Source organism: Pelodiscus sinensis, chromosome 13 (assembly GCF_052426305.1).
Source record: "Pelodiscus sinensis isolate ZL-2025 chromosome 13, ASM5242630v1, whole genome shotgun sequence".
Classification (NCBI taxonomy): domain Eukaryota; kingdom Metazoa; phylum Chordata; order Testudines; family Trionychidae; genus Pelodiscus; species Pelodiscus sinensis.
The window spans coordinates 3,467,695-3,494,530 of record NC_143064.1 but is presented as its reverse complement, the minus strand read 5'-3'; the positions used below and the strand labels follow the sequence as shown (position 1 = coordinate 3,494,530).

Sequence of the window (26,836 nt, the reverse complement as noted above, 5' to 3'; positions counted from 1 at the left end):
AAGATGTAAATTTAATGTCAATTTAACCCTGACACGAACTTCGAAAGCTTTCAAAAATCTCTCTGCAGAAACAAACGCAGTCGAGCATTTCAGGAAAGACATCAATATCCGGGAGCGTGCACTGGCTAGTGTGTATAAATGCTGGTGCCAAATTCTTCCTCTCTCCACAACTCTGCTGTCTTGTAACAGGAGACTATTTATCGAAGACAGCTGGCACGTGACGGGCAGGAGATGCAAAAAAGGTGGCACCTTGCTCTAACTTTCAGGAATAAACCAGTTCCTTAAAGATGGAAGATAAAACCAACAGACTTTTTTTAAAGGAGTTGCTGGGGCAGGGCAAATGCTTCAGATCAGCAAAAAATCTCCCAAAGAGCCAACGTCAGCAGTCTTCTGGGGTGTCTACGCTTAGGCTACGTCTACACTGCAGGCTTCTTGCGCAAGAACTGTTTTGCGCAAGAGTTCTTGTTCAAAAGGTCTTGCACAAGAGCGTGTCCACACGGCCATGTGCTTTTGCACAACAGCGTCCATGGCAGTGAGGACGCTCTCTTGCACAAGAAAGCTCTGATGGCCATTTTAGCCATAGGGGTTTCTTGCGCAAGAAACCCCTGTTGCCCGTCCACACTGCCTTCTTGTGCAAGAGCGCTTGCACAAGAGGGCTTATTCCTCATGGGGAGAGGAATAACCCTTGCGCAAGAAGCCCTCTGTTCCGACGCTGTACTGTAAATTTACTTGCACAAGAATGTGCATGCAGTGTGGACACTCCACAAGTTTTTGTGCAAGAACATCTGTTCTTGCACAAGAAGCCTGCAGTGTAGACATAGCTTTAGGGTGTGGCAATGTTTCTGTTACACGGGACTCTCAGTGACCGTCTCTGTCTCAGAGCTTTGGGATCCTTCACAGCAACGGGGAATAGTAAAAATCAGAGGAACTGAGTGCAAAGTCAGAAGCATTCCGCGTACTATGAAAGCAGAAAAGCTCTCGGTCGATACAAACCAGTAGTGCAGCGTGTAGTTGGTGTGAGCGCTTGCATTCTGGCCAGGAAGCCACGTACAGACCATGTACTCCAAGTTGTGCCACGTGCAGTTTATGTCAACAGCAGCAGTACCTTCAGCACCTGCAATGCAAGTTTCACAGCCTCTTAGAAAGATGTTTCTACCAGCACATGCCTTTCAGTCTCAAATATCAGAGCACCCCTTTGCTCAGTGAAGTTCTTAGCTGGTGCCATTGGCCACCTTCCCCTTCCCCACCTGGCAAGCAGAGGATGGGCTACAGTGAATGCCTTTAATACTCAGCAAGTGCAAGTCATTCCCTTGTACAGCATGGCCTGCCTGATACCGGAGCACAGCTCCTTCTAAGTGCAGGGGACCCACCAACACGTAAACTGTGGCTCTCACTGAGTCTGAACGACCACTCAACATTGTACATGCAGAATGTGCTGGTGAAACAGTAAAAACGATTCCAATAAAGGGTAGGCACTTTAGGAGGAGTTAAAATCCTTGGCAATTAAAGGAATCCTACTGCAACGGCATCCCAGCTGCTGCTATTCGAAGCCACCAATGTTTACCCATGGTGACTGGGATATCACAGTTCTTTCCATGTACTTTGAATATGGAAATAACTGGCTCTAGTCTAGAACACAGCAAACATGGGCTCAAGTCAACTTTTCATCACGACGGCTGCACTTCTAAGCATTTTACTATATTCAAAACATCAGAAAAGTCACTGAATGGTAAAAACGAACAATTCCACAGCCACAGTGAACCGGGATGTTACTGGAATATCCTGGGTAGGCGGAGCAGCTACAGAACCAGGCTGTTCATGTGTCACTTCCCATCTCACACACAAGAAGTGGCACAATTGCATAGGCTGAAGAGTTGAAACCCAGTTTCTTCATTTGCACCAGCCACTGCTGTCTCCCACAGCATTAACTTACCACACCTCAGAGAAGAACTAACGGTGCCTGTGAGCCCACAACAATCCTCAGGCACTACACATACACATTACTTTCATCAAAAGCCCAGACTGGAAACCCCCTTCTGTTCCTCAACTGGTTTCTTCTGAGGCAGCAACTGCTTGAAGGCTTATTACCGGGAAATCAGAATTGTGCGGAGGGGACAGGTGCCTATGCTGCCAGCGTCTTCAACACCAAACCTGGTGAGCGCACTCAGCCCCGGTGGCTCACTTGTGCAGTGCGCCAGAACAATGCCTAGACCGCGCTCCTCAAACACTAAATCCCTTTACTTGCCGAAAGCTCCAGTGTCTCAGTGTCGCCCTGCAGCCTCGCCTTGCTTCTCCCTTGGCTGGCCAGCAGCAGTCACATGCTTTTTGCCTTCCATTAGGGTGGGGGGGAGCAATCATTTTTGGTGGGGGCCACTCCCAGATTTTGTAAGTGGTCACGGGGGCTTGGGGCCTAGGATGGCGGTTGTGTGCAGAGGGGCACACGGGGCCAGGGACTGGGGTGCAGGAGACAGTGTGGAGAAGGGGGTTGGGTCAGTGGATTGGGGCGTGGGTGCAGGAGAGGATTCTGGCCTGGGGGAGGGGTGCAGGGTCTGGGAGGGAGCTGTCACCTGGCACAGGGGGTGCAGAGGGTTGGATGGTTACCCAGGTGCGGGAGGGGCAGGGGCGCCAGAGGCAGGCGCTGGCTGGGAGGAGTGTACCTAAGTGTCTCCAGGCCGGCAGGCTGGGCGCCCTGCCTGCTGCAGCCCCAGCACGCTTGGAAACGCAGCCTGCTCCCTCCACGACTCAGCTCCGGCGACAGGGGGCAAGAGGCTTGCGCTGCCCCAGTCGCTCAGGCCGATCTCTCAGCTCCGATTGGCTGGCTGTTTCCAGCCAACTGGCGCGGAGAGATTGCTGAGGTCAATTCTTATTGGCCGGTTGTTCCTGGCCAATCAGAGCTGAGAATTGGGCTGGGGCTGGGGAGAGCGCATGGCGCCTTCCCCCTCCCTGCAGAGCAGAGCAGGTCTGGGTTTTCAACCACGGCAGCAGCATGTGCTGGAGGGTCCCGGCAGGGGAGTCCATCGGCTGGATCCAGCCCCTGGGCCATATTTTGCCCAGCCCTGCATTAGGGTCACTTGCTGTCCTGCCCTTCTCCCTGTAGCTCTCTCTATTTCCAGCCCCAGCCTGAGCTCTGCCATACGGTCTATTACCTCTCAGTTCTCCTTACACCTTTGTCTTCTCTGACACTACCCAGAATGCACGTTTCCCTTTGCCTTTCCGCCCCCCACCCAATCACTTGTGTTCTCCTCGGATTCAGAGGGGAGAAGTTTAGATCTTAGTGTGTTTGCAGGGCAGCAGTGGTGCGCAACCTGTGGCCCATGGGCCGCATATACCCACTGGAGCTCCACCGCTGGCCCATGCCCCCCGTCTGCCCTCCCCCCCCCACGCCTCTCACACAGGGGGGCGCCGGAGCTCTATTCCCACTCCTTCTCCACCCCAGCACTTTTGAAGCACCATGAATCAGCTGATATGAGCTCTGCGAGACAGCTGCCCAGGGGGCCGTGGGTCGCACGTTGCCTACTGCTGGCTCATGCGGCCCACTGAGATGAAGGATAGCCACTTATGCGGCCCACTCACTAGTCTTGGTTGCCTATCACTGGCATACAGGGCAGGATTCATCATTACAGAGGCACACACGCTTTAAGAACAAAACGTATAACAACCATTTCCCTGTTGTAAGCAGTGTGATTGCATCTTGCTGATCCCAGAGAGACAAGGAGGTGAGCGAATGTCTTTGATTGGACCCACTTCTGTTGGTGAGAGAAACAAGTTTCAAGTTTAAATAACCCTTACTCCAAAGTGTGTGTCTCTATTCAACAGAAGTGGGTCAAATGAAAGACATTCCCTCACCCACCTTGTCCCTCTTATTTTTTTTTGCTAATTTAGGATTTCCCGCGTCTCCTGTAAGAGCTAATAATGTAAACGATGGGAGGTGAGAACTGTACAGTTTACTTTTAAAGTATATTGGGATGTACACAGATGCAGACACTTTCAGTTATGTTAGTATTTTACCATAGCCTTTCTTGAGATTCAGCTTTCTTGTGCTACCTCACAGAAAGCAGGATGATGTGTTTTCAGTCAGCGATAGAGAAGATAACAAAACAAGCTCAAGGTTGGGTATTAGTTTGGTACCTTTTGGTGAAGTAGAAATCATCACCCAGTCGCTTGGTTCACTAGCATTTTCAGCTTTGCATTCACTTCTCACTTTGAAATGAACCATCTCATTCAAGGATACATCTTCCTCCCGAAACCGTTTCCTAGACCATTCCTAAATGTGAAGAAAAAGAAAACTTTTAAATGCCAAGTAGATTAAACACCGAAGATGCAAAGACACCATCGTTAATGTAAAAATATCCGAGAACAAATCAAAAGGTTCTAGAAACAGGAACAACTGACGATGCTTAAAAATCCAAATTAAAGTCATTCCACAAAAACAAAAGATGATGATCTTTCAGTAGGCATATGCCAACGTAACATACAAGAAGAGAGTGTCACAGTCAAAATCCAATTTCTTGTGGACATGGATTGGCAACATATAGAAATCCAGAATGCACTACAGAGGAGACTTTTCATCCTAAAGGCAGTCTTCCAGATGTGATAAGGCAAAGTCAGGAAATGTTCACTGCCTCTGCCTAAATGGAGGAGTTTAAAAAAAGGGATGTCAATCCAGCACCTTTCACTACTCCACAGTCACACAAAGCATTAACGTAAGAAAGAGAATTCAAATCACATGTGAGAGAAACAAACAGCAGAAGAAATGTACACATAAGCAAACAATCACGGAACCGAGAAGCAAACAATCACGGAACCGAGATGGGAGCCAAACAAACATCAACATTCCAAATACAGCAGATTTGAATGCAAAAACTGCAGCCACAAAACAAACTTAGGAACTGGTTTCCCTTAAAAGAACCAGGATATCCTGGATTTGGCAGGAAGAATACTGCAATCACAGCTGGACCGTGCTGTAAACATCAGGCCATATGACCACCATAGTGGTCAGTAACCACAGAGTGTCCCCACGAGGTGTCCTTTCAGAGCCTGGAGGACTTGCATCACATCTGGTTGGGCAGCATCCAAGACACCATGACGTGGGGGCAGTTCAGGACAAAAAGATTGTTAAAATCTTTAACTGTGAAGCCTAGGACTATAACCGAGTTTAAAGAGAAGCTAGATAATCTCATGGAGGTTAGGTCCATAAAAGGCTATTAGCCAGGGGGTAAAATGGTGTCCTTGGCCTCTGTTTGTCAGAGGCTGGAGAGGGATGGCAAGAGACAAATCGCTTGATCATTGTCTTCGGTCCACCCTCTCTGGGGCACCTGGTGCTGGCCACTGTCAACAGACAGGATACTGGGCTAGATGGACCTTTGGTCTGACCCAGTACGGCCGTTCTTATGTAAATGTGAAAGTATATGACTAGCTAAACTTCTGGACTGGGATCCCACTTTGAAGCTCAGTTTTATGTAGCTTGAAGATGCAGATAGTGGTATGTATTAGGGGTGTGCATGGGTAATCAGTTACTGGGTAAGCATCATGCTTACTGGTAATGCTTACCATTTAACTGTTAACCCATGCCTAAGAGCAGCCCTCTGCCACGGTGCCGAGGGGTGCTCCAGGTCTGCCGGGCCCACCCCGCTGGGATTCAGCAACCTCACATGAGGCCAGCAGAGCTGAAGGAGCTCAGGGGGTGGCTCCAGCCAGGCGAGTGCAGTCCCTCACCTGGAATCTCGCTTAATCGGTTAACCCCAATGTTTAATCCGTTAACTGATTACACGGGATTTGACATCCCTAGTGTGGATAGGTTAGAATACCTTTAAAAGGAATACTTAATATAATGGAGACAGGAGTCTTTGCTATCATGCTGTTTGTTAATTATCAGTAGAGGAACCGACAGCCGCGCCAGGCTCTGTGATCCTGGAAGGGGCGGGGTCTCGGGTGGAAGGGGAGGGGCCGGAGGCAGGCTGCTCTCAGCGCTGCCTGGAGTGTGCCATGCTAGCCCTCCCAGCCCTTATATCTGCCTGGAGTGCTCCGATGAGGAATTAAAGGGCTCTGGCTGCGGCAGCGGGTGGGGGCACTGAGCCCTTTTGAATCGCTGGGTCCTGGGGCAGCTGCCTCCGTTGCTCCCCCTCCCTAGTCAGTGGTTCTGATAATCACAAACTATCCAATGCCGGAATGAGGCTGGCTGCTGCTTTTGAGCTCTGCGCATTGTACCACAAAGCATGGCATCACAACTTAAAGAGGTGAGATTTTTTAAGAGCAAACAACTCCTTTCCCACACCAAAAAGTACGTTTGGTTCAACCAAAATATTTTAAAATTGTGCAGATTTCACCAAATTATTTCAGTGAAAAAGACTCCAAAGAGTCAGTATGTTGTTTCAAACAAAAATATTTAACATTTTCAAATTGAGTTTTTCATTTCAAAATTTGCTTTCATTTTGTTCAAAAAGGCAAAAGAACTTAATAATTTGTAATTGTTTTGTCAAAAAAATCATTTCGTTTGTGGTCAGCTAAAGATAATTCTGTCCCCTCTTCTTTGTCCACCAAACTTAAACTTCAGAGAGGTAGCCAAGTTAGTTTGTAACAGGAAAAACTTAAAAAACAACAAATAGTCTAGTATCACCTTAAAGACTAGCAAAACATGTAGATGGTATAATGAGCTTTCGTGGGCACAACCCACTTCATCAGATGACCGGTCGTGCACAGGATTGCTAAGTATGTAGATCCATTATAAGTATATACCTTCCGAGAACAGCTACAGGTCATTGTATTTCCTTTCATAAGGAAATGCAAGGATAAATATTTACAGGAACACTGTGGAATTCAAAGAGCTGAAAGCAAAACTTACTGTATTTTCTTGTGGGATCTCATTAATCAAAATTTCACTGCAATATTCTAGATCACAGTCACTACTAATGCCCTCTGGAGGACTCCACGTCCATTTCAGTTTACAGGGCTGGACATATGAATAATGTAGGTTGGATGGAGGCGGGAGAACTTTTTTTCCTATAAAAGCAAAGGAAAAAGCTTTAAATACATACATAATGCATGCTGTAAATAATTTAATTAGTGCTGGTAAAAATTGTCCATAAAGTCTATTTCGACAGAAATTTCATTTTAACAATGAAATTTCCCAACAAAAGCAGGTAGTTTTCTGGAAAACGAACCCCCCTTTCTGGTCAAAACAATGAAAAACCAAAGTTGTCAGGAGGAAACTTACATATTTTGACCCTCCTCCCCCAAAGTCTGAAAAATAAAAATTAAAGCTGATCAGAAAATGTTCTAAATTTCATGTACTGATGCTAAGATCCTACGGACGTTTATATTACAACGATTTAAAAATATAATCCGCTTCAGCTTCATAATCCTACTTAAATAAGGGATAAATAAATAAAACCCACTATATTTTTGTATTGATCTTTAAACATTTGACAAAATTCTCCCTTTACAATGGTTCAGACTAGATTGTAAAATAACACAACTGACATACTTGCCCAACCAATGCTTCCTCTTACCTCCCCAAACCACATGCAAATCTGATTTTCAGGGGCTAGGGAGTGAGTTTCATACAAGCCCGACTGATCAGGTGGGCAGGCACACACAACACCTCCTTCAGGAACTACATTTTTGGTCAGGTTTTATCCAGCATCAGCCGAAGGCTTGCAGGTGGCTGCTGATGTAAGTTTGTGCACAGCGGCTGAAAGACGAACTATTCTCTGTCATCACCCTCACAGGTCTGCCCATCCCCCATCCAGCCACCTAATTAAGCATTAAACAAAACCGTGGGCAATTACACAAATACTTCCCTGTGAGGCGATTACGATTACTACAAACACGTGCTAACAAGTGTACGAAAGGAAAAGAAACAAGCTATGGCATCTAACAGTACAAGCAATCAAGGACAAAGAGGGGAAAACCTGGTTCATCAAGAAAAATGACTTGGAAGATGATCAAGAGCACAAACTATGCCACACTCAGAGTCTCAAGAGTCATCAACCCAATTATCCAGGGGCAGGGAGGTCTTTTTGTATAAGGCAATTCTTTATTATATCCAATAGAACAGGCATTAAAAAGGTCCAATGAGATTGGTTTCTACATGGAAATTAGCCATCATGTCGTCAGCTGAATAAGCAACACCAGCATTAAGATGGCTGAAGGAAGAGGAGGGGTAGATAAAATGGTATCACAATTAGGTCCTTACCAAAGTCAAGGTGCATTCTGGTCAGTTTCAAGCCATAGGATTTGAAAACTGGTAAATTTCACATTTTCAGACATTTAAATCTGAAATGTCATGGTGTCGTGACCACGGGGATCCTGCTGTGTGAAGGAGGTGTGGTGGGTGTTAGATGGGACGGCTGACCTTTACATAAGTAACAGCTGTCTGGAAAAGGGAGTAGATGGTCTTCAGTGCAGACTGCAAAGGGTCGATTAGCAAGTCTGTTCAGCTGGAAGATTGTGGCTGCCATCTTAGACTCGTTGACTGGAAATCTCCACAAACCAAGGGAAGTGGCCAGAGCATATGTGTCGTGTCTGAATGGTTCTTCCATTTCCTGCAGAGTTATCCATGTTGGCAAGAGCTGAGTGGCCTAAGCTGACTGACTTTGTTCCCAGTTCCAAAACCACATCTTGGCTTCATAGGGATAATCTACAACTTGGCGAACAGTTCTACACGCCAGGCCACATCATACGTAGCTGAATGATCCACCAAAGAGAAAACTGGTGCTTGGCCTCTCTCGCAGGCATCTTTGGTGCCCTATGTAAGGTGCATGACTTGAGCTTGGATACACCATCCTCATACATAGCCAGCCTGAATGAAGGACGGTAGTGATCAGAGAGTCATGTTGGTTATGAGGTGCCTCTGTTTCTCCACAAGCTCCTACCTGACACAAAGGAGAGAGGTGGGTCATTAGTTCTTGGGATCATCCGTTGGCTCTAATTTTGGAACGCTGACGACCTTCACTCTGCACCATATTTTTGGGATGTAGTTGTCCTGGAAACACTGGAGGCAGAAACGAAACAGCCAACGTTTGAAGAAGGGACTCCATAATCCAGACCCGGAGCCTTTCCAGTGTCAGTAAGTTTTATGGTCTGGTCCAGCTCTTTGTCCAAAAAAGGAGCAGTCACAGGGTACACCGCTCACAGCTGTCACCTCCAGGTCTCTTGGAGATTAGCTCATGAGCAAGGACGACTGGTGAGGGGTGACACGGTGAGGCCAATGGCCATGTGAACCCCTCCCCCCCAGCCTGGGGAAGGGCCCCACCACCCTAGGCTGTGCCTCTCTTGACCTTCTCCTCTTCCCTGTCCTTGCTCTGTCCCCATCCCATCTCATTCTCCTCCCCCCAACGATGTGGCCCAGGGCCAGGGGTCTGGTGCTGGCAGCGACGGTCCAATCCGCCTGGCAACAGGATGGGGAAGTGGTCCAGCACTGCCCCAGCTTGCTCTCCTCTCCCAGCCACATGGCTCTGCTTCCTGATGGTGAGTCCAAGTGCAGTCCCGCCTCCTCCCATGAATAACGAGGCCAGAGGAGTGGAGGGAACTGGGACTGCATTGCGTTGCTTTCCCAGCTGCTGTCAGTGAGCACCCAGGAGAAACCCCTGCTGCAGGCACCAGCTCTTCCCCCCTGCCAGTTGTTCCCGGGGACTCTGGCCCTGTTGGCTGGCCCCTTGCCCCTCCTGCCCATGTCATTTAGGTTAGGTGCCCTGGTTGCCCCCCACATGCTGCCTATGCGCATGAGGCAGATGCTGTCTTCTGCGGTTTGCACACCACTGCTCCGACCCTCCCTCTGGACTGCAGCCCCTCTCACTCCAGGAACTGCAGCATCCGCTCTTCAACTTAGCCCTCTGACTTCGTCACCCAGTGCTCCCTCTTCTATGGTGCAGTCCTCTGAACCCTCTGGCACTCCCACACTTCTAGTTTACTGGCTAGTAGGAAAACCCAGGCCCCCACTCTTCTCTGGGTGCCAGTCCGGGGACCCTCAACCCAGCAACTCTGGTCTTTCCACTCGTGGCGCCTTCTTTGGGCTGCTTCTGACCACGTCGGCTCCCCTCACCTCTCTCTGTATTAGCTCTAAACCCTCCTCCCAGGAGTGTCTTCAGCCTCCAAATCCTCCTTCCTCTTCCCAAGGAAAGGCTGACTTTTTCCAACAGCTGGCCCCTTCTGTTGCTGATGTATAGACCTCCCTGCTCTTCCTCTGGGAGAAGCCTGTGGAGTTAATTGGCCTACCTAGCCATCTCAACCTTCCTCCCTTCCCCCCATCACAGGAACCATCACATTTGAATCCATACGAGGAATGTCTCATCTTCAATGTGAGCACACAGCTGAAAGCCTTCTCCAGGTTCTAAGCATGGCCTTAGCTACGAGCTGGGAGGTGAAAGAATTGCAGTAATTCCTTTTTGCTGAGGATACAACTGATTTTAATTGTCTGCCAAGTTTTCTGACTAGAATGAGAAAATCCAGCTTTGGGATTCTCTTCCCCCATCGATCATGTCGGGTTTGATCCAGTACTTGAATGAGATCCTTATTCTTATTAATCGCTTTCTGTGTTGTTACTAGCAGATCTGAATGCTGGCAAAGCTTAATGGCCTCTACGGACGGATTTCTTATCAGCTGCCTGGAATAATTAGCAGAAAGCAGGGGTGCCATCAGGGGGTTGAAGGGCTCTAGTGTTCCCCTGTATTTTGTACTGGGGTCTACTCAGCCTAGCTCCAGACAGAGCTATCTTAACTGCAACACAGCCTGAGTGTGGTATGTGAGCAACTTGGAAGCTGGCAACAGCACTGCCTTTGTGACAGGGAATTTATTTCTAAACAGTCATTACAGTAAATTAAGGATCATTAGATGATCTGGAAAGCATTGCCAGGCACTTCCAATTAAAAGATAAGAAACAAAGGGTAGGAATAAATGGTGAGAATGGAAATAAATACATCATGATGTGCAGTGTCTGTACTGGAGACCAGTGCTGCTCAACACAGTCATATATAAATGATCTGGAAAAAAGGGTGAACAGTGAGTTGGCAAAAGTTGCAGATGATACAAAATTTATTTAAGATAACAGTTAAGATTGCAAAGAGTTACATGGGGAATTCACAAAACTGGGTGACTAGGTAACCCAATGGCAGATGAAATTCAATGTTCATAAATACAGAGTAATGCACATGGCAAAATATAACCCCAAATATACAAAATAATGGGGTCTAAATTAGCTGAACCCATCAGTAAAGAGATCTTGGAGTCACTGTGGATAGCTGTCTGAAAATATTGGCTCCATGTCTAGTGGCAATCAAAAAAAAACAACAAAAAACCCCCAACACCCCAACAACACCTAACGGAATCTTGTGACTTACTAGGAAAGAGATAGCTAATAAGATAAACAATGCCATATGGCCTCTATATAAATCTATGGCATGCCCAAACATTGAATACTATGTGCAGATTTAATCACTCCATCTCAAAAAAGATACACTGGATTTGGAAAGACACAGAGGAGCAAGGAAATTATTAGGAGTATTGAACACATTCCATATGAGGAGAGGTTAAAAAGCCTGGGACTTTTTAGCTCAGAAAAGATATGACTAAAAGGAGGATACGACAGAGCTATGAAATCATGAATGGTGAGGAAAAATTGAATAAAGAAGTGTCATTTACTCCTTCAAATAACATAGGAACTAGGAATAGAGAGGTAGCCGTGTTAGTCTGATCTTGATAAAACAAAAGGAAAAACTATGCAGCACTTTAAAGACTAACAAGATGGTTTAATAGGTGATGAGCTTTTGTGGGCCAGACCCACTTCTTCAGATCATATTCTGGAAGAGAACTGGCATGACCATATATACCAAAGGAATACAATGAAAAAAGTGAACACATTATTAAACTGACAAATTGGATTTAGAACAGAAAGTGGGGGAGGAAGAGGGAGAGAGGGAATAGCTGTTTATAAGTCAATGAGTGGCTAATCAGGGGTGATAAGTGGGGAAGCTGTCTTTGTAATGTGTAAGGTAATTAGCATCTTTGTTAAGGCCCATTCGGAAAGTGTCAAATTTAAGCATGAATGAAAGTTCTGAAGTTTCGCTCTGTATTTTCGTGTTAAAGTCTCTTTGAAGTAAGATGCTTGTAGTAAGGTCATTAAGACTATGTCCAGGTAGGTTGAAATGCAAACTAACAGGTTTTTCCTTGTGAAGATGTCTGATGTCTGATTTGTGGGCATTAATTCTTTGGCGAAGTGTCTGAGAAGTCTGTCCGATATAGATAGCAGAAGGACACTGTTGGCACATGATGGCATAAATTATATTTCTGGACGAACAGGAATATATCACTTTTTTCATTGTATTCCTTTGGTATATATGGTCATGCCAATTCTCCTTCAGAATATGATCTGAGGAAGTGGGTCTGGCCCACGAAAGCTCATCACCTAATAAACCATCTTGTTAGTCTTTAAAGTGCTACATGGTTTTTCCTTTTCTTATAGGAACTAGGAGTTACTCAACAAAATTAATAAGCAGTAGATATAAAAACAAATAAAAGAAAGTACCAAATATACCCATTCGCGAGCCAATTTTTTTGGTTATAATGTGAAGCATCAAAGAACGGGGGTTGGCTTATGAACAGGCTATACTGTCATTGTAGATCAGGAGTTGGCAAACTTCTGCTCTTGGTCCCTCAGGGTAGGCCGTTGGCTCACCAGGAAGTTGTGTGTTCCTAGAGCATCTGCAGGCTTGGAACCTCTCAGCATTCAGTGGCAGCAGTTCGCCATTCCTGGCCAACGGGAATGGCAGCCAGTACGTTGATTGGTCCGCACAGCTTCCCGCAACTCCCATTGGCCGGGAATGGTGAACAGCTGCCCCTGGGAACTGAGGGACTCTGTGCCGTCTGCGGACGCTCCAAGTACACAAAACATCCCGGCGCACCCATGGCTTGCCCTAAGGAGCCAAGAGCTAAAGTCTGCTGACCCAGCTTTAAAAGTATTTTAAAAGTTGGAGTCACAAGAAACATGCAAAAGGTTTATCTAAGTTATTTTAATATAATCTAAAAGAAACCTGTTAGAATAGCTAATAAAATTTGTATTCACATACCTTCAAAATTACAGTCCATGTTTTTAAAGTCTCATATAATTCTAATGAATTTATTTATTAAATCATAGAATACTAGGACTGGAAGGGACCTCAAGAGCTCATCGAGTCCAGTCCTCTGACCTCATGGCAGGACCCAGTACTGTCTAGATCAGGGGTCTTCAACCTTTTTAACCACAAAATCGCTTTTTCAGTAAGTGCAATGTAAGATTTACCTCAGACCCAAATACCCTTTTCCCCACTTCCTTCCCACCCCTTTTTTGAGGTCCTGCCCCTGCTCAACTCCTTCTCCAAGGTCTTATCCTGCTCACTCCATTCCCCCTTCCTCCCTCTCCTCATTTACTTTCACCAGGCTGTGGTAGGGGTTTGGGTGCAAGCTCTAGTCTTGGCCCAAGAAGTTTGGAGTGTGGGAGGGGCTCAGGGCTAAGCCCAGGATGGGGTTCAAGGTGCAAGCTCTAGGAAGGAGCTTGGGTGAAGGGGGACTCATGCCTGGGGCAGGAGGTTGGGTATATGAGGAGGTTCAGGGCTGGGACAGGAGTTCAGGAAGCAGGCTCCTGGCTGGGCGTCGTTTAACTGAGACAGCTTCTTGGTAGTGGAGCAGTAGGGTTAAGGTAGGTTTATTCCTTCCTTGGCCCTGCACCACTCTTGAAAGCAGCTGGCATGTACAGCAACGGTTCCATGGTGCCATGTGCTACCTCCTCATCTACAGGTACTGAGCTCACAGCTTCTACTGGCCAAGGCTCCCCGTTATTGATCAATGGGAGCTGCAGGTGTCGTGTCTGCAGGCCAGGACAGCATGTGGAGACTGCCTCCTCTGCATTTCTCAGGGACTACAGGGACATGCCAGCCATGTCCAGGAGCAGCAATTACTACAGGGATAATTACTCCAGCCACAACAGGTTAGTTATTTTAGAACTCCCTACTATATTTAAGTGTAAGAGAGAAATGAAAATGATGAAATGCACAGACCAGTCAAAACTCAAAAATAACCCATTTTGCAAGCAGTAAAAGCAGTAACAACAACAAACCTCCACGTATGTGTTGGGTTGGGAGATGAGAGAGAAGGACAGTAAGTGGGTGTTTGTGAGAATGACACACACACACACACAGTGTGTGAGAGTGACAGAAAGTTGCACTGCCAAGCTCCCGCCATCCCATTCTTCCTCTGTGGAGAGAGGGTACAGAAGTGGGGGGGCAGCAAGGACACCCTGACATTAGCGCCTCCATCTTCTCACTCCCATGCCCTGCACAGCAAGCAGAAGTCTCCCAGGGGAGCAGCTCCAAGGCAGAGAGCAGGAGCAGCAAGACAGTGGGTGGAGGGGCTACTCCAGTGCTTGACAGTTTCTTAGCCAACCCAGTCAGGATCAGTTGTCAGAGGATCCCAATCTACTGGTTGGTGACCACTGGTCTAGACCATCCCTGATAGACATTTATCTAAACTGCTCTTAAATATCTCCAGAGATGGAGAGTCCACAACCTCCCTAGGCAATTAATTCCAGTGTTTAACTACCCTGACAGGTAGGAACTTTTTCCTAATGTCCAACCTAAACCTCCCTTGCTGCAGTTTAAGCCCATTGCTTCTTGGTCTATCCTCAGAGGCCAAGATGAACAAGTTTTCTCCCTCCTCCTTATGACACTCTTTTAGAGACCTGAAAATGGCTATCATGTCCCCCCTCAATCTTCTCTTTTCCAAACTAAACAAGCCCAGATCTTTCAGTCTTCCTTCATAGGTCATGTTTTCTAGACCTTTAATTATTGTTCTCTGGATCCTCTCCAATTTCTCCACATCCTTCTTGAAATGCGGTGCCCAGAACTGGACACAATACTCCAACTGAGGCCTAATCAGTGCAGAGTAGAGTGTTAGAATGACTTCTCTTGCCTTGCTCACAACACTTCTGTTAATGCATCCCAGAATCATGTTTGCTTTTTTTGCAACAGCGACACACTGTTGACTCATATTTAGCTTGTGGTCCACTATAACCCCTAGATACCTTTCTGCCGTACTTCTTCCTAGACAGTCACTTCCCATTCTGTATGTGTGAAACTGATTGTTCCTTCCTAAGTGGAGCACTTTGCATTTCTCCTTCTTAAACTTCATCCTGTTTACTGCAGACTATTTCTCCAATTTGTCCTGATCATTTTGACCCTATCCTCCACAGCAGTTGCAACCCCTCCTAGCTTGGTATCATCTGCAAACTTAATAAGCGTCCTCTTTATGCTGGTATCTAAATTGTTGATGAAGACAGAACCAGTCTCAAAACAGACCCCTGCAGAACCCCACTTGTTATACCTTTCCACCAGGATTGTGAACCATTAATAACTACTCTCTGGGAACGGTTATCCAGCCAGTTATTCACCCACCTTATAGTAGCCCCATCTAAGTTGTATTTGCCTAGTTTATTGATAAGAAGGTCATGCAAGACTGTATCAAATGCCTTACTAAAGTCTAGGTATACCACATCCACCGCTTCTCCCTTATCCACAAGGCTCGTTATCCTATCAAAGAAAGCTATCAGATTGGTTTGACAGATTTGTTCTTTACAAATCCATGCTGGCTGTTCCCTCTCACCTTCCCACCTTCCAAGTGTTTGCAGGTGATTTCCTTAATTACTTGCTCCATTATCTTTCCTGGCACAGAAGTTAAACTGACTGGTCTGTAGTTTCCTGGGTTGTTTTTATTTCCCTTTTTATAGATGGGCACTATATTTGCCCTTTTAAAATCCTCCAAAGGCTCCAATTCACCAAACTGTTCATGAAACTCAGCTTCAGTCATAGCTGCTCCTGCATTGTCAATATAGATGCCGGCAGTATGGTCCTGAGACTCATCATCCTCCATTGTGTGGTCAGCAAATATGGCATTGTCCTCTGAGCCATCAAGTGCACTGCTGATACAGCATGTCCAAAATGACTTTTCTATAATTTCCAAGGGAATGAACTCCCATGTATGCTTGATCCACTGAACAACCAGATTGATTTCAGGCTTCATAAGATTCACGCTTTTTGTCAACTTCGTCATGCCTGAGCACATCTAGTCAGACCACATTTTGCGTAGCCTGTCTTAAAGGATTTGTTCAGGCAGACATCCTGTGGTTGTAGAACAGAAGGTAAGCCTCTAGGCATTACAGCCAAAGTAGTTTTGTTTTGTTTGCTACCTGTTTTACCTCATCCATCTTGTGTGCCTTGACTATGTCCCAGACAAGCATAGCAGGTTTCTTGAGATGTTCTCATGGTTTCTCATTCCACGCTTTTTCCAGCCATTCACTTTCATCCATCCATCCTCTTTCATGTGAGCATATGATACACCCCGGGAAATTTCATATTTTTAGACAGTTTTTCTTTTAAAAACAATAACAGGAGGAAGTTTTGATCCATTGGCCAAACAAGCTAAAAATCACTGGATTTTTTTTCATGGCCAGTGGTTTTAATTAAAACTGTTTTTTCACCAACACCAGTTACCGTCCTGTTGTTTGGGAGATTGAATGTCAGTGGCGTTTCATCCATATTTTCTATTTGAGACAGCTCAAATGCTATTCCTTTCAATATTTTATAATAAACGTTTTGAAAGATTTGATTTTTTTCTTCCAAGTCACTCAGCAGCTTTTGTGCTATTTTTGTGTGCTGATGAAGACAGAAACCATGACGATTCATGAAGCGAGTACTCAGATTCACCGATGTGACAAACATTGATGACTTTACTGACTTCATTTTCAGAGCACACAGATGAAATCCAGTTCTAGTGCCGAGGTGCCCATTTTGTTAACATTCAAAACCTTGATCACTGAGCTCTTTTTCCAGCCCAGGAAATGAAGTCACATCACTGGACATTTTTTCTTGTTTCTTTGCGTGTCTTTGTGTTGTTTTATTTTTTTGCCATTCTTTTACATGCTTCTCATTGATATAGAACTCATGAGCAGCAGCACAATTATTGTTTGCTTCTGTGTATTCAACAATTTAAGTTTGAACACTGCATGATGAGCAGTTTTCTTTTGATTTCAGAATTGCTCATTTTAAATACTAGTATAAAAATCTTAAAAAATAATTTAGTTATAGATTTTATAGGACATTAGAAAGGAATGTCACCTGCTTTATCATTGTCAAATTATAATTGTTCATTGTTTATTTCAAAGCAGTCCTGTAGATTGGCATGTCTATGCGATAACAGGCTATTTAAATTTTATTACAGATTTAATGGATTCTGTGCATTATATTTTCAGACTGGCTAGAGATGTAAGAGATCCAGTAGTCAACGTGCATAAAGAGATCAAATTATACAATAGCAGACCGACATCAGAGCCATAGCAGTATTATTCACTGTATTTTTCTGATTGACTTGTAAGGTCTAGCATTTTGTGAAACGGATGGGTCAAATGTCATGCAGGTCTACAGCACTGCTCTTTGGCATTAATTTAAAAGCAATCTATTCCACTAAAAAAAAGTTTGCAACTTTAAATGTATGAAGTATTGACATCGAAATATTTTACGAGCAATGTAAGTATGTGCTATAAAAATACAGATAATTATAATATAATCCTTTAGAAGAACAATACTAGAAAAAACAAACTAGGACTAGGAAAATTGAACTTTAGAGAAGCACGTTTTTAAATCATTTACATGGGCATAATGAGAAAAATGATATTATCAATATCCAGACATTTATATCAATTATAACATAACAAATATAACATTTACATAATTTTTAAAAATTTTTTTAGCATTTTTCTAAAAAAGCGAATCCAGAATGGACTTTCCATCATGGTGATCTTCAACAGGGCTGAGCAAACTGTAACTCCCAACCCATCAGGGATAAGCTGGTGGTGCACTGGGTTGTGTTGTTTACCTGGAGTGTTCACAGGTATAGTGCCCTTCATCTCGTAGTGGCTGCAATTTGCCATTCCCAGTCAATGGGAGCTGCAAGAAGCGGCGCAGGCTGAAGCATGTGCTAGCTACCATTTCCCACCGCTCCTGTTGGCCAGGAGCCATGAATCGCAGACACAGGGAGCTGCGGGGCTCCAGGTAAATAAAACATCCTGACATGCCAGCAACTTGCCTTGACAAGTCACAAACTGAAGTTTGCCAACTGCTAAAATATAGTGTTAGTATAGTATAAACAAATGGGCTAATGAACAAATATATACAGTATTTCTTCATAGTAAACCTGTGCTACTCTGTGCAAGAGAAGTGAAGGTCAAGACTCTAACAGGACTAAAAACCAAAACCAAGATACATTCATGGAGCATAGGTCCTTTGATGGCTATAAGACATGGTGGACAGAGATCCAACATCATGTTCTGTTTGTCTCTCACCTCTGCTTGCCGGTGGGGATGGGTGATGGGATGAATCACCCACTGGTTGCCTGTTATATTCATTTCCTATGAACATGGCATTTGCTACTGTTGGCAGACAGCATATGGGGCTAGATGGACCTTTGTTTTCCCTCAGTATGGCTGTTGTGATGTTCTTACATGGAATCCAGATATATTTGCCCCCACTATATCCCACTAGACCCCACTCCTCTCCTAGAGCTGAGACAGACACCAGGAGTTCTGATGGGTCTTGCTCTCCCTCCACAGAGTTAGTAACAAGGTAAGAATATATATATTAAAGTTTTAAACTTAACAGTGTCCCTTAAGTGACCTGCCACAAGATGTCAGAATATGTTATTATTAGAGCCTAGTGGGTCTAATATTTCTTTATTTTTCTTTTATATAGGAATCAGATACAAGGTTCCTGTCAACTGACTGCTACATTATCTGCCAAATGCCTAGCATTTAAGTGCCTAAGTGGCCCCTAAGATGACAATTAAGTTGCCTCCCCCTAAAAAAAAAAAAAGAAAGAAAAAAAAACCCTGAAATGGCACTCATGGCAGAAAGTTTGTTGGGAGTCATTTATATTGGTTGAGCATGTCAAATCAGTTTAGAAAAGAGGAGACCGAGGGGGGATATGATAGAGGTCTATAAAATCATGAGTGGTGTGGAGAGGGCCGATAAAGAAAAGTTATTTATTAGTTCCCTAAATAGAAGAGCTAGAGGACACCAAATGAAATTAATGGGTAGCAGGTTTAAAACTAATAAAAGAAAGTTCTTCTTCACACAGCGTGTAGTCAACCTGTGGAACTCCTTGCCAGAGGAGGCTGTGAAGGCTAGGACTATAATAGAGTTTAAAGAGAAGCTAGATAATTTCATGGAGGTTAGGTCCATAAAAGGCTGTTAGCCATGAGATAAAATGGTGTCCTTGGCCTCTGTTTGTCAGAGGCTGGAGAGAGATGGCAGGAGACAAATCACTTGATCATTGTCTTCGGTCCACCCTCTCTGGGGCACCTGGTGCTGGCCACTGTAGGCAGACAGGATACTGGGCTAGAAGGACCTTTGGTCTGACCCAGTATGGCCGTTCTTATGTTCTTATGTAAATCCAATCAGCCAGTTTGCTTATAAATGTATCTAGTTCTGCCTGAAAGACCTCACACCAAGCTTTCAGAAAATTCCATGAGACCTTCTGTCAGCCATTGTTAATAGCTGCATGCCCTGGTGATCAAAGACAGCAGATGCTCTGTGACCACTGAAGGCAGATGTCTAGAAGGTGAAAAAGTGATGCTGGGCGAAGAACCTGTAGCCCATCTGCTACTATGAAAGCTGGGAGTTTGTCTTGGGCCATAGAGGAGTTATAGGTCAGTGACTGATGCCCACACCATTAGATTCGCTCCAGCTATGGGTTTAAGGTAACACCAACAGACTTGATGGAAACAGAAGTCACTAGAGTAGATGGAAAGACCCGGAAAGGTGGGTGGAGTAGAGAGGCTGGCTAGCTGGCTGATGGAGATCTATTGATATTAATTAGTGCAAACTCATTCATCTTGATTACCTGCCATTCTACAATGGTATTTGGGCCAGATGTCAGTACAGTGACAGAGGACAGCTCTTCTCTAACATAAGATCGCATACTGACTGCAATTTGAATAAGCCTAGAACTGATATTTGCACGTCAGTGGTAGAGTGCATCTCCTAGAGCAAGATTAGATGTGGGTGGAGTTTGTAATTTTGTTGTCGATATTTGGTCAATATTAAACTGCAGTATACTGAGAAGTGCACTAGAGTTTGCAGTGCTGGCCCTGAAAGGGGCCCCACTAGAAGATGGCTCTTTCAGGCGGATCGTTGCTTAACATGTGAGCCTATGTTCCACATTTTTTTCCCTTCTCATTTTCCAAAATAATTCAATACATATATACTATTAAATCCACACAGTTAGCACCCAATTTAAGAAGCTTTCTACTTTAATATTTGTTTTGCAAGCCATGATTTAAATATTTGATACAATTAAGATATCTAATTTAAGTAAATTATTATAGCGTTAGAAAGTTTGACAGAATATTAGATGAGCTGGTAATGGCACCTCAACAGTAATTATGAAAGTGAAAGAAGAAGTAGATCAAAGATAGAACTTATCAATAACTATGAGGGGACTCCAACTTTCTCTGAAGGAGAACAATACATTTATATATATGAATCATTATTCCAACTCTTCTAAAGGTGTGCACAGTGATGTAGTGACACTCCTTTAAGATGAAAAATGTATAGAATCATAGAATAGAATCACAGAATATTAGAATAGGAAGGGACCTCAAGAGCTCACCAAATCCCTTGCAAGCACCATCTAGATCAGTGTTTCTCAACCTTTTTTTTAATAGAGTACCCCTTTTTAAACAAAACAAAAACATGTATAAGTACCCCCAGTACCTACAGTTTTCAGACACACACTTTTTTTTTTCTACCATTGCAACACATTTGTTTAAACAACTTAATTGTAGCCGGGCGGGAGATGAAATCTTTGGGTGTAAAAAGTACAAAAATAATAAAGCGCTGGAAAACTTTTTTAAAAAAATCAGTTTTCTCCAAATTTCAGTTGTGTTGATGTACCCCCCAGACTCCTCTCGAGTACCCTAAGGGTACTTGCACCGCTGATTAAGAAACACTGATCTAGATCATCCTTAATAGATGTCTATCTAACCTTCTATGTAATATCTCCAGTGAAGGAGATTCCACAATCTTATTATTTATAAAAACAGGGAAAGAAAATCAATGGTTTAATTCAAAGCCTAAGATTTTTTTCATTTAAAAAACCTAAAAAAAGTAATATTTTATTTCGGTCCAAGATACATCATCAGTAAGATTTCCAAGATTAACAGTAGCCAAGACTACATCAGTGAATTAACCTTGATTTCAATGCCAAACTTTCCAGTATCAGAAATACTACCACCAGTTATACAAAATACAACTTGATTAAATATTGAACCTCTGCCTCTCCTCCCCCAGAGCTCCACCAAAATTATCCTCATCTAACATCTGAGCCTCTCATGATTTCTGCTGGACTCTACACTAGCATACAGTCTGCATTGACAAAAAACTTGCAGAAGCTGGAGTTAGCCTTATAGATAGTTTGTGTTATAGACTGATAAGAAGTAAGTTATTTAGCATTAAATTATATGATATAACTAGTTCTGAATTTTATTCCTTTATACTTGCCTCCCCCCCCCCCACAGGACAGATGCACATGCACGCTTTTCAGATTGTTTTTCCATCCATTTTTTTCCTTGTTCTTATTAACAAATACAAGGAACATCAAAATCACTGGGATCTAAGGTAGTCTCCACATACATTTAAGTACATGGTCTTTTTACATTAATCTTCTGTAAATAGGGAATCCTTTAAAATAGAGATTAGTTTTCATTTAAATTTTCAGCCATGTTATATTAATGTTTTTCCACAGAACTTCTTTAGTTAAACACACAGTCAACATGAAAATCTAGACACTTAAAAAACTCCCCAAATTACAGGTTGATTCAGACATTTGTTCCCAACTTGCTTTTGGCTGATGTTGTGGGTTTACAAAGGTATTTTCCTATTTATTCGAAAAAATCTAAAACAAACAAAAAAAAATGACGTGCTCTCCCCCTTGCCGTGTGAGCTGTCTTGCCTCTGAAAAAGCGATGGGGAACGGATCGTAGCAAAAGTCGCATGAAAGGCACCACGTCGCTCATGGAGGTGCTCAATGCGGTGTCGGGAGGCACAGCTGCGGGGATTGGGACTGTCATTCTTTCCGAGGCAGCGTGCGAGGTGCAGAAGCCGGTGGTTTTATTGTGAAGGTGGCTGTGGCCGCAGGCGATTGTGCCGCTGCAATGTGAAGCCACCAGCGACGTGGAGAATCTCAGAGGGTCCCTGTGACACCCGGGGGCAGAGCCAGTGCGGGCAGGCCGGCCCGGGGAGCGCACGGTGCCGCTAGTCTCCCCAGCGCCGCTTCGAGCGGATCCCGGGCAGGCGGGCTGGGCGCAGGGAGCGGGGTCAGTCCCCGCCCGGGCCGCGCAGGGAGGGGGCGGGGGGCTCTGGGGGGGCCGCGAGGGGAAGCGCGAGCTGAGCGGAGTCCCCCCCCCCCACCCCTCACCTGCCCGCCCCCGTCGCACCGCACCTGCCGCCCGCGCGTGGGGCTCCGCGGCCGCCAGGCAGAGGGTCGCGGCGAGGAGGAGCCGGGCTCCCGCGCGCCCCGCAGCGCCCATGTCCGCCGCCGCCGCTCTCCGACCCCGCCAGTTCCCGGCGCGGCGGGGACGGGCCAGACGGGAAGAGGCGCTCGGCGGCCCGCCCAGGTAACCCGAGCCGGGAGGGAGCGGCCTCCGCGGGGGAGGGGCGGGCCGCTGGCCTGGCCACCTCGGCCCGAGGGAGCGCCCGGCCGGGGGCCTAGCGCCGACCCCTCACAGCCCGGCCCCCCTCAGCGCCCGGCGCCCCTCACAGCCCGGCCCCCCTCAGCGCCCGGCCCCCCCCAGCGCCCGGCCCCTCACAGCCCGGCCCCCCCAGCGCCCGGCCCCCCTCACAACCCGGCCCCCCTCAGCGCCCGGCCCCTCACAGCCCGGCCCCCCCAGCGCCCGGCCCCCCCCAGCGCCCGGCCCCCCCCAGCGCCCGGCGCCCCTCACAGCCCGGCCCCTCACAACCCGCCCCCCCCAGCGCCCGGCCCCTCACAGCCCGCCCCCCCAGCGCCCGCTCCTCACAGCCCGGCCCCCCCAGCGCCCGCTCCTCACAGCCCGGCCCCCCTCAGCGCCCGGCCCCTCACAGCCCGGCCCCCCCCCAGCGCCCGGCCCCCCTCAGCGCCCGGCCCCTCACAGCCCGCCCCCCCCCCCCCAGCGCCCGCTCCTCACAGCCCGGCCCCCCTCAGCGCCCGGCCCCTCACAACCCGGCCCCCCCCCAGCGCCCGGCCCCTCACAGCCCGGCCCCTCACAGCCCGGTCCCCCCCCCCCAGCGCCCGGCCCCTCACAGCTCGGGTCCCCTCAGCGCCCGCCCCCCCCCCAGGGCCCGCTCCTCACAGCCCGTCCCCCCCCCCCCAGCGCCCGCTCCTCACAGCCCGCCCCCCCCCCCAGCGCCCGGCCCCTCACAGCCCGCCCCCCCCCCCCCAGCGCCCGGCCCCTCACAACCCGCCCCCCCAGCGCCCGGCCCCTCACAGCCCGTCTCCCCCCCCCCCGCCCGCTCCTTACAAGCCGGCCCCCCCTCAGCGCCCGGCCCCCAGCCGTGAGCGGCAGGGAGGCGGTGGAAGCAGGGCCCCGCGGAGGGCCGGTACACCGGCGCTGGCAGCGTGCGGCGGGGGAAAGGGTGTTTCCTCGCAAAGCTTTTAAAATACAGCCCAGGGGGCCTTTACTTTTCACGTGGTTTCCCCGGGCTGTCGGGTCAGCAAAGGGGGTCACCGACCGCTGCTGCTGCACTCCCGGCTGGAGATAGAACCCCCCCCCCCCCCGCTTCCCCGAGCATCCCCAGCGCTCCTACCCCTTCGCACGCCTCACTTGGTGCTCCAGGCTTTTCCCCACACTGCAAAGGGCTTCATTTTAACTACCCGGTCTGCAGATACTGACTGATTCCCTCTCTCCCACCCGCCTTCCTTTTCCCCCCTCCCCTTCTATTTATCTTGGGCGTGCACTTCCTAAACTCCTAACTCCAGTCATCTGAAGAAGTGGCAAGCTCATGATACCATCTGCATGTTTTGTTAGTCTGTAACAGTGGTCTCCAACCTTTGTACACCCAAGATCACTTTTTAAATCTCTGAAGATCTATCGCCCTGCCCCTTCCTTGATGCCCTGCTCCTTTCTTAAAGCCCCGCCCTCTCTAGTCTCCTGTCCATCATTTGTTATCCCCAGCCCTTACTTACACACTCTGATAAACAGTTTATTTTTAAATTATGCGATCACGTGTTTATAGTTATGAAATAAATGGTCTGTTTTTTAATTCATGCTATTGAAATCTAAAATGAAGCATTTATAATTATACATTTTGTGGGGACAGAGTTGTGGGGCTGGGGACAGGGGAGAGGGAACAGGGTGCTAGGAGGGCAGAGGACAGGTTTCTGCAGCTGGGGACAGGGTGCCAGTGGGGACAGGAATAGGGACAGAGTTCTGTAGCTGGGAACAGGGGAGTGGGAACAGAGTTCCGTTGCTGGGGACAGGAGAGTGGGGACAGAGTTCGGGGAGTGGAGGCAGGGGAGTGGGGACAGAGTTTGGGGAGTGGGGACAGAGTTCTGTAGCTGGGGACAGGACAGTGGGGACAGCATTCTGTGGCTGGGGACAGGGGAGTGGGGACAGAGTCAGGGGAGTGGGGACAGCTTTCTGTGGCTAGGGAGTGGGGGCTGGGGAGCGGGGTGCCAGTGAGTCCCCTGTATCTGCCTCCTTCCAGGATCCCCCCGCCCCCACAGGGAAACCAGCGTGTGCCTGCCCCGGGGCTGACCCACCCGCGGCGCAGGGAAGCCCCGCGCACGCATGCCTGCTCCGGGGCTGACCCCGCGCAGGGAAGCCCCCCCGCGCACGCGTGCCTGCCCTGGGGACCGACCGGCGCAGGGAAGCCCCGTGCGCGCCTGCCCCAGGGCCGACCCCCCCAGACGCAGGGAAGCCCTGCGCGCACTTGCTTGCCCCGGGGCCGACCCCCCGGCGCAGGAAAACCCTGCGCGTGCCTGCCCCGGGGTTGTCCGCCCCCCAGCCAGGGAAACCCCGCTCACGTGCCTTCCCCGGGGCTGACTCCCGCAGTATACCCGGCAGAGCAGCTAGCGCTACTTCCGGAATTGCCGGAAGTGGCGCTAAGCTGTTGGACTTCTGACCATCCCCAAGAAGCCTATACTACCTCCATTTTCACTGGAGGTAGGTAGTGGGGCTTCTCGGGGGTGGGAGGGAAATGAGGGTGGGGCAGACAGGATGCCTCGCAATCGACTGGTCGAGACCTCGCAATCGACCAGTCGATCGCGATCGACCTGTTGGTGACCACGGGTCTATAAAGTGCAACCAGACCATTTGTTTTTTCAAACTCCTAGTTCAGTTCTACAGTCAGGAAATTTGAGAATCAACTAAAGGTGTGACGTCAATCCACATAAATTAAAACATCTTATATAAATTTATTCAAGGATTAACTAGTTAATCCTCATGCTGATAAAAGTGACAAGGAGTCCTGTGGCACCCTATAGACTAAACAGATTGGCTACGTCTAGACTGGCATGATTTTCCGCAAAAGTTTTCCGTTAAAAGCATTTGCGGAAAAGAGCATCTAGGTTGGCATGGACGTTTTTCCGCAAAAGCACTTTTTGCGGAAAAGCGTCCGTGCCAATCTAGATGCAGTTTTGCGCAAGAAAGCCCCAACCCATAGTCTGGGAAACCCTGCTGTAGTCTGTATCTGCAAAAACAACAAGGAGTCTTGTGGCACCTTAGAGACTAATGGATTTATTTGGGCATAAGCTTTCATGGGTAAAACACATTTTGTCAGACTCCTCGTTTTTTACTTCAGTAGGGTTATTCCTGATTTACACCTTGCATGTACATGAATTTAGATTTAAAGGGGAATGTAAATCCTATGGGATAAGAACCATTTTGTTGTGTTGTTTGTACAGTAATGAATAGTCCAATGTGTAAGATGCTGCCACGATACAAATAATGATAGAAAGCTAGCATACATAGAGAACTTTGGCTAATAATTTTGAACTTCTGATGGACCCAAGAGTAAATTAGCTAAAATTCACCTTGTTCCTAAGCCTATAAAATTAACATTCTATAGTCTAACTTTCTTAACTCTAATTGAAAAGTTTTGCAAGCATTCATTACAGTTCATTCCCATTTTGGGAAAAGGGAAGCTGACCCTTTTCTGCTAGGCTACGTCTAGACTGGCATAATTTTCTGGAAATGCTTTTAACGGAAAAGTTTTCCGTTAAAAGCATTTCCGGAAAAGAGCGTCTAGATTGGCACGGACGCTTTTCCGCAAAAGCACATTTTGCGGAAAAGCGTCCGTGGCCAATCTAGACGCGCTTTTGCGCAAAAAAGCCCCGATCGCCATTTTCGCGATCGGGGCTTTTTTGCGCAAAACAAATCTCAGCTGTCTACACTGGCCCTTTTGCACAAAAGTTTTGTGCAAAAGGGACTTTTGCCCGAACGGGAGCAGCATAGTATTTCCACAAAAAGCACTGATTTCTTACAGTAGGAAGTCAGTGCTTTTGCGGAAATTCAAGCGGCCAGTGTAGACAGCTGGCAAGTTTTTCCGGAAAAGTGGCTGATTTTCCAGAAAAACTGGCCAGTCTAGACACAGCCCTTGGGTATGGGATATCCTGTAGCATTTTCTCTCTCTCTTTTTTTTTAAATCATCCTGGGGCAAGAAAAAGAGTCTCTAGGGAACATCTGAAGTTCTCTAAAATGATATCTGTATAGACACAAGCAAAACAGAAATGCTGTAGTTTAAAGTTCTAATGTGTGAAAACATGAATCGGGCTTTCATTGCTAGGTT

The 26,836-nt window shown here is 47.0% G+C and overlaps 1 protein-coding gene and 1 long non-coding RNA gene across 5 annotated transcripts in view; one reads left to right on the top strand and one right to left on the bottom strand.

Annotated features, from left to right (window-relative positions):
• Positions 1 to 22,821, bottom strand: part of IL13RA1 (interleukin 13 receptor subunit alpha 1) — a 37,737-nt gene extending 14,916 nt beyond the window's left edge. Inside the window, exons 1-4 of one of the 4 annotated variants that reach the window (XM_075941161.2) lie at positions 22,491 to 22,821; positions 6,842 to 6,999; positions 4,129 to 4,264; positions 994 to 1,114 (exon numbers count right to left, since the gene is read on the bottom strand). In XM_075941161.2, the coding sequence (XP_075797276.2) occupies positions 994 to 1,114; positions 4,129 to 4,264; positions 6,842 to 6,999; positions 22,491 to 22,602 (527 nt within the window). In that variant the 5' untranslated portion in view covers positions 22,603 to 22,821. Of the gene's footprint in view, positions 1 to 993; positions 1,115 to 4,128; positions 4,265 to 6,841; positions 7,000 to 8,194; positions 11,757 to 22,490 lie in introns of those variants that run through there. The other 3 variants (XM_075941159.2, XM_075941160.2, XM_006135316.4) reach the window with 3 other exon arrangements.
• On the top strand, positions 15,728 to 18,914 carry LOC112547791 (uncharacterized). The gene is made up of 2 exons (XR_012906968.2): positions 15,728 to 16,162; positions 18,768 to 18,914. It is a non-coding gene; the product is annotated as an uncharacterized LOC112547791 (long non-coding RNA).
• Positions 22,822 to 26,836: the final 4,015 nt, after the last annotated feature.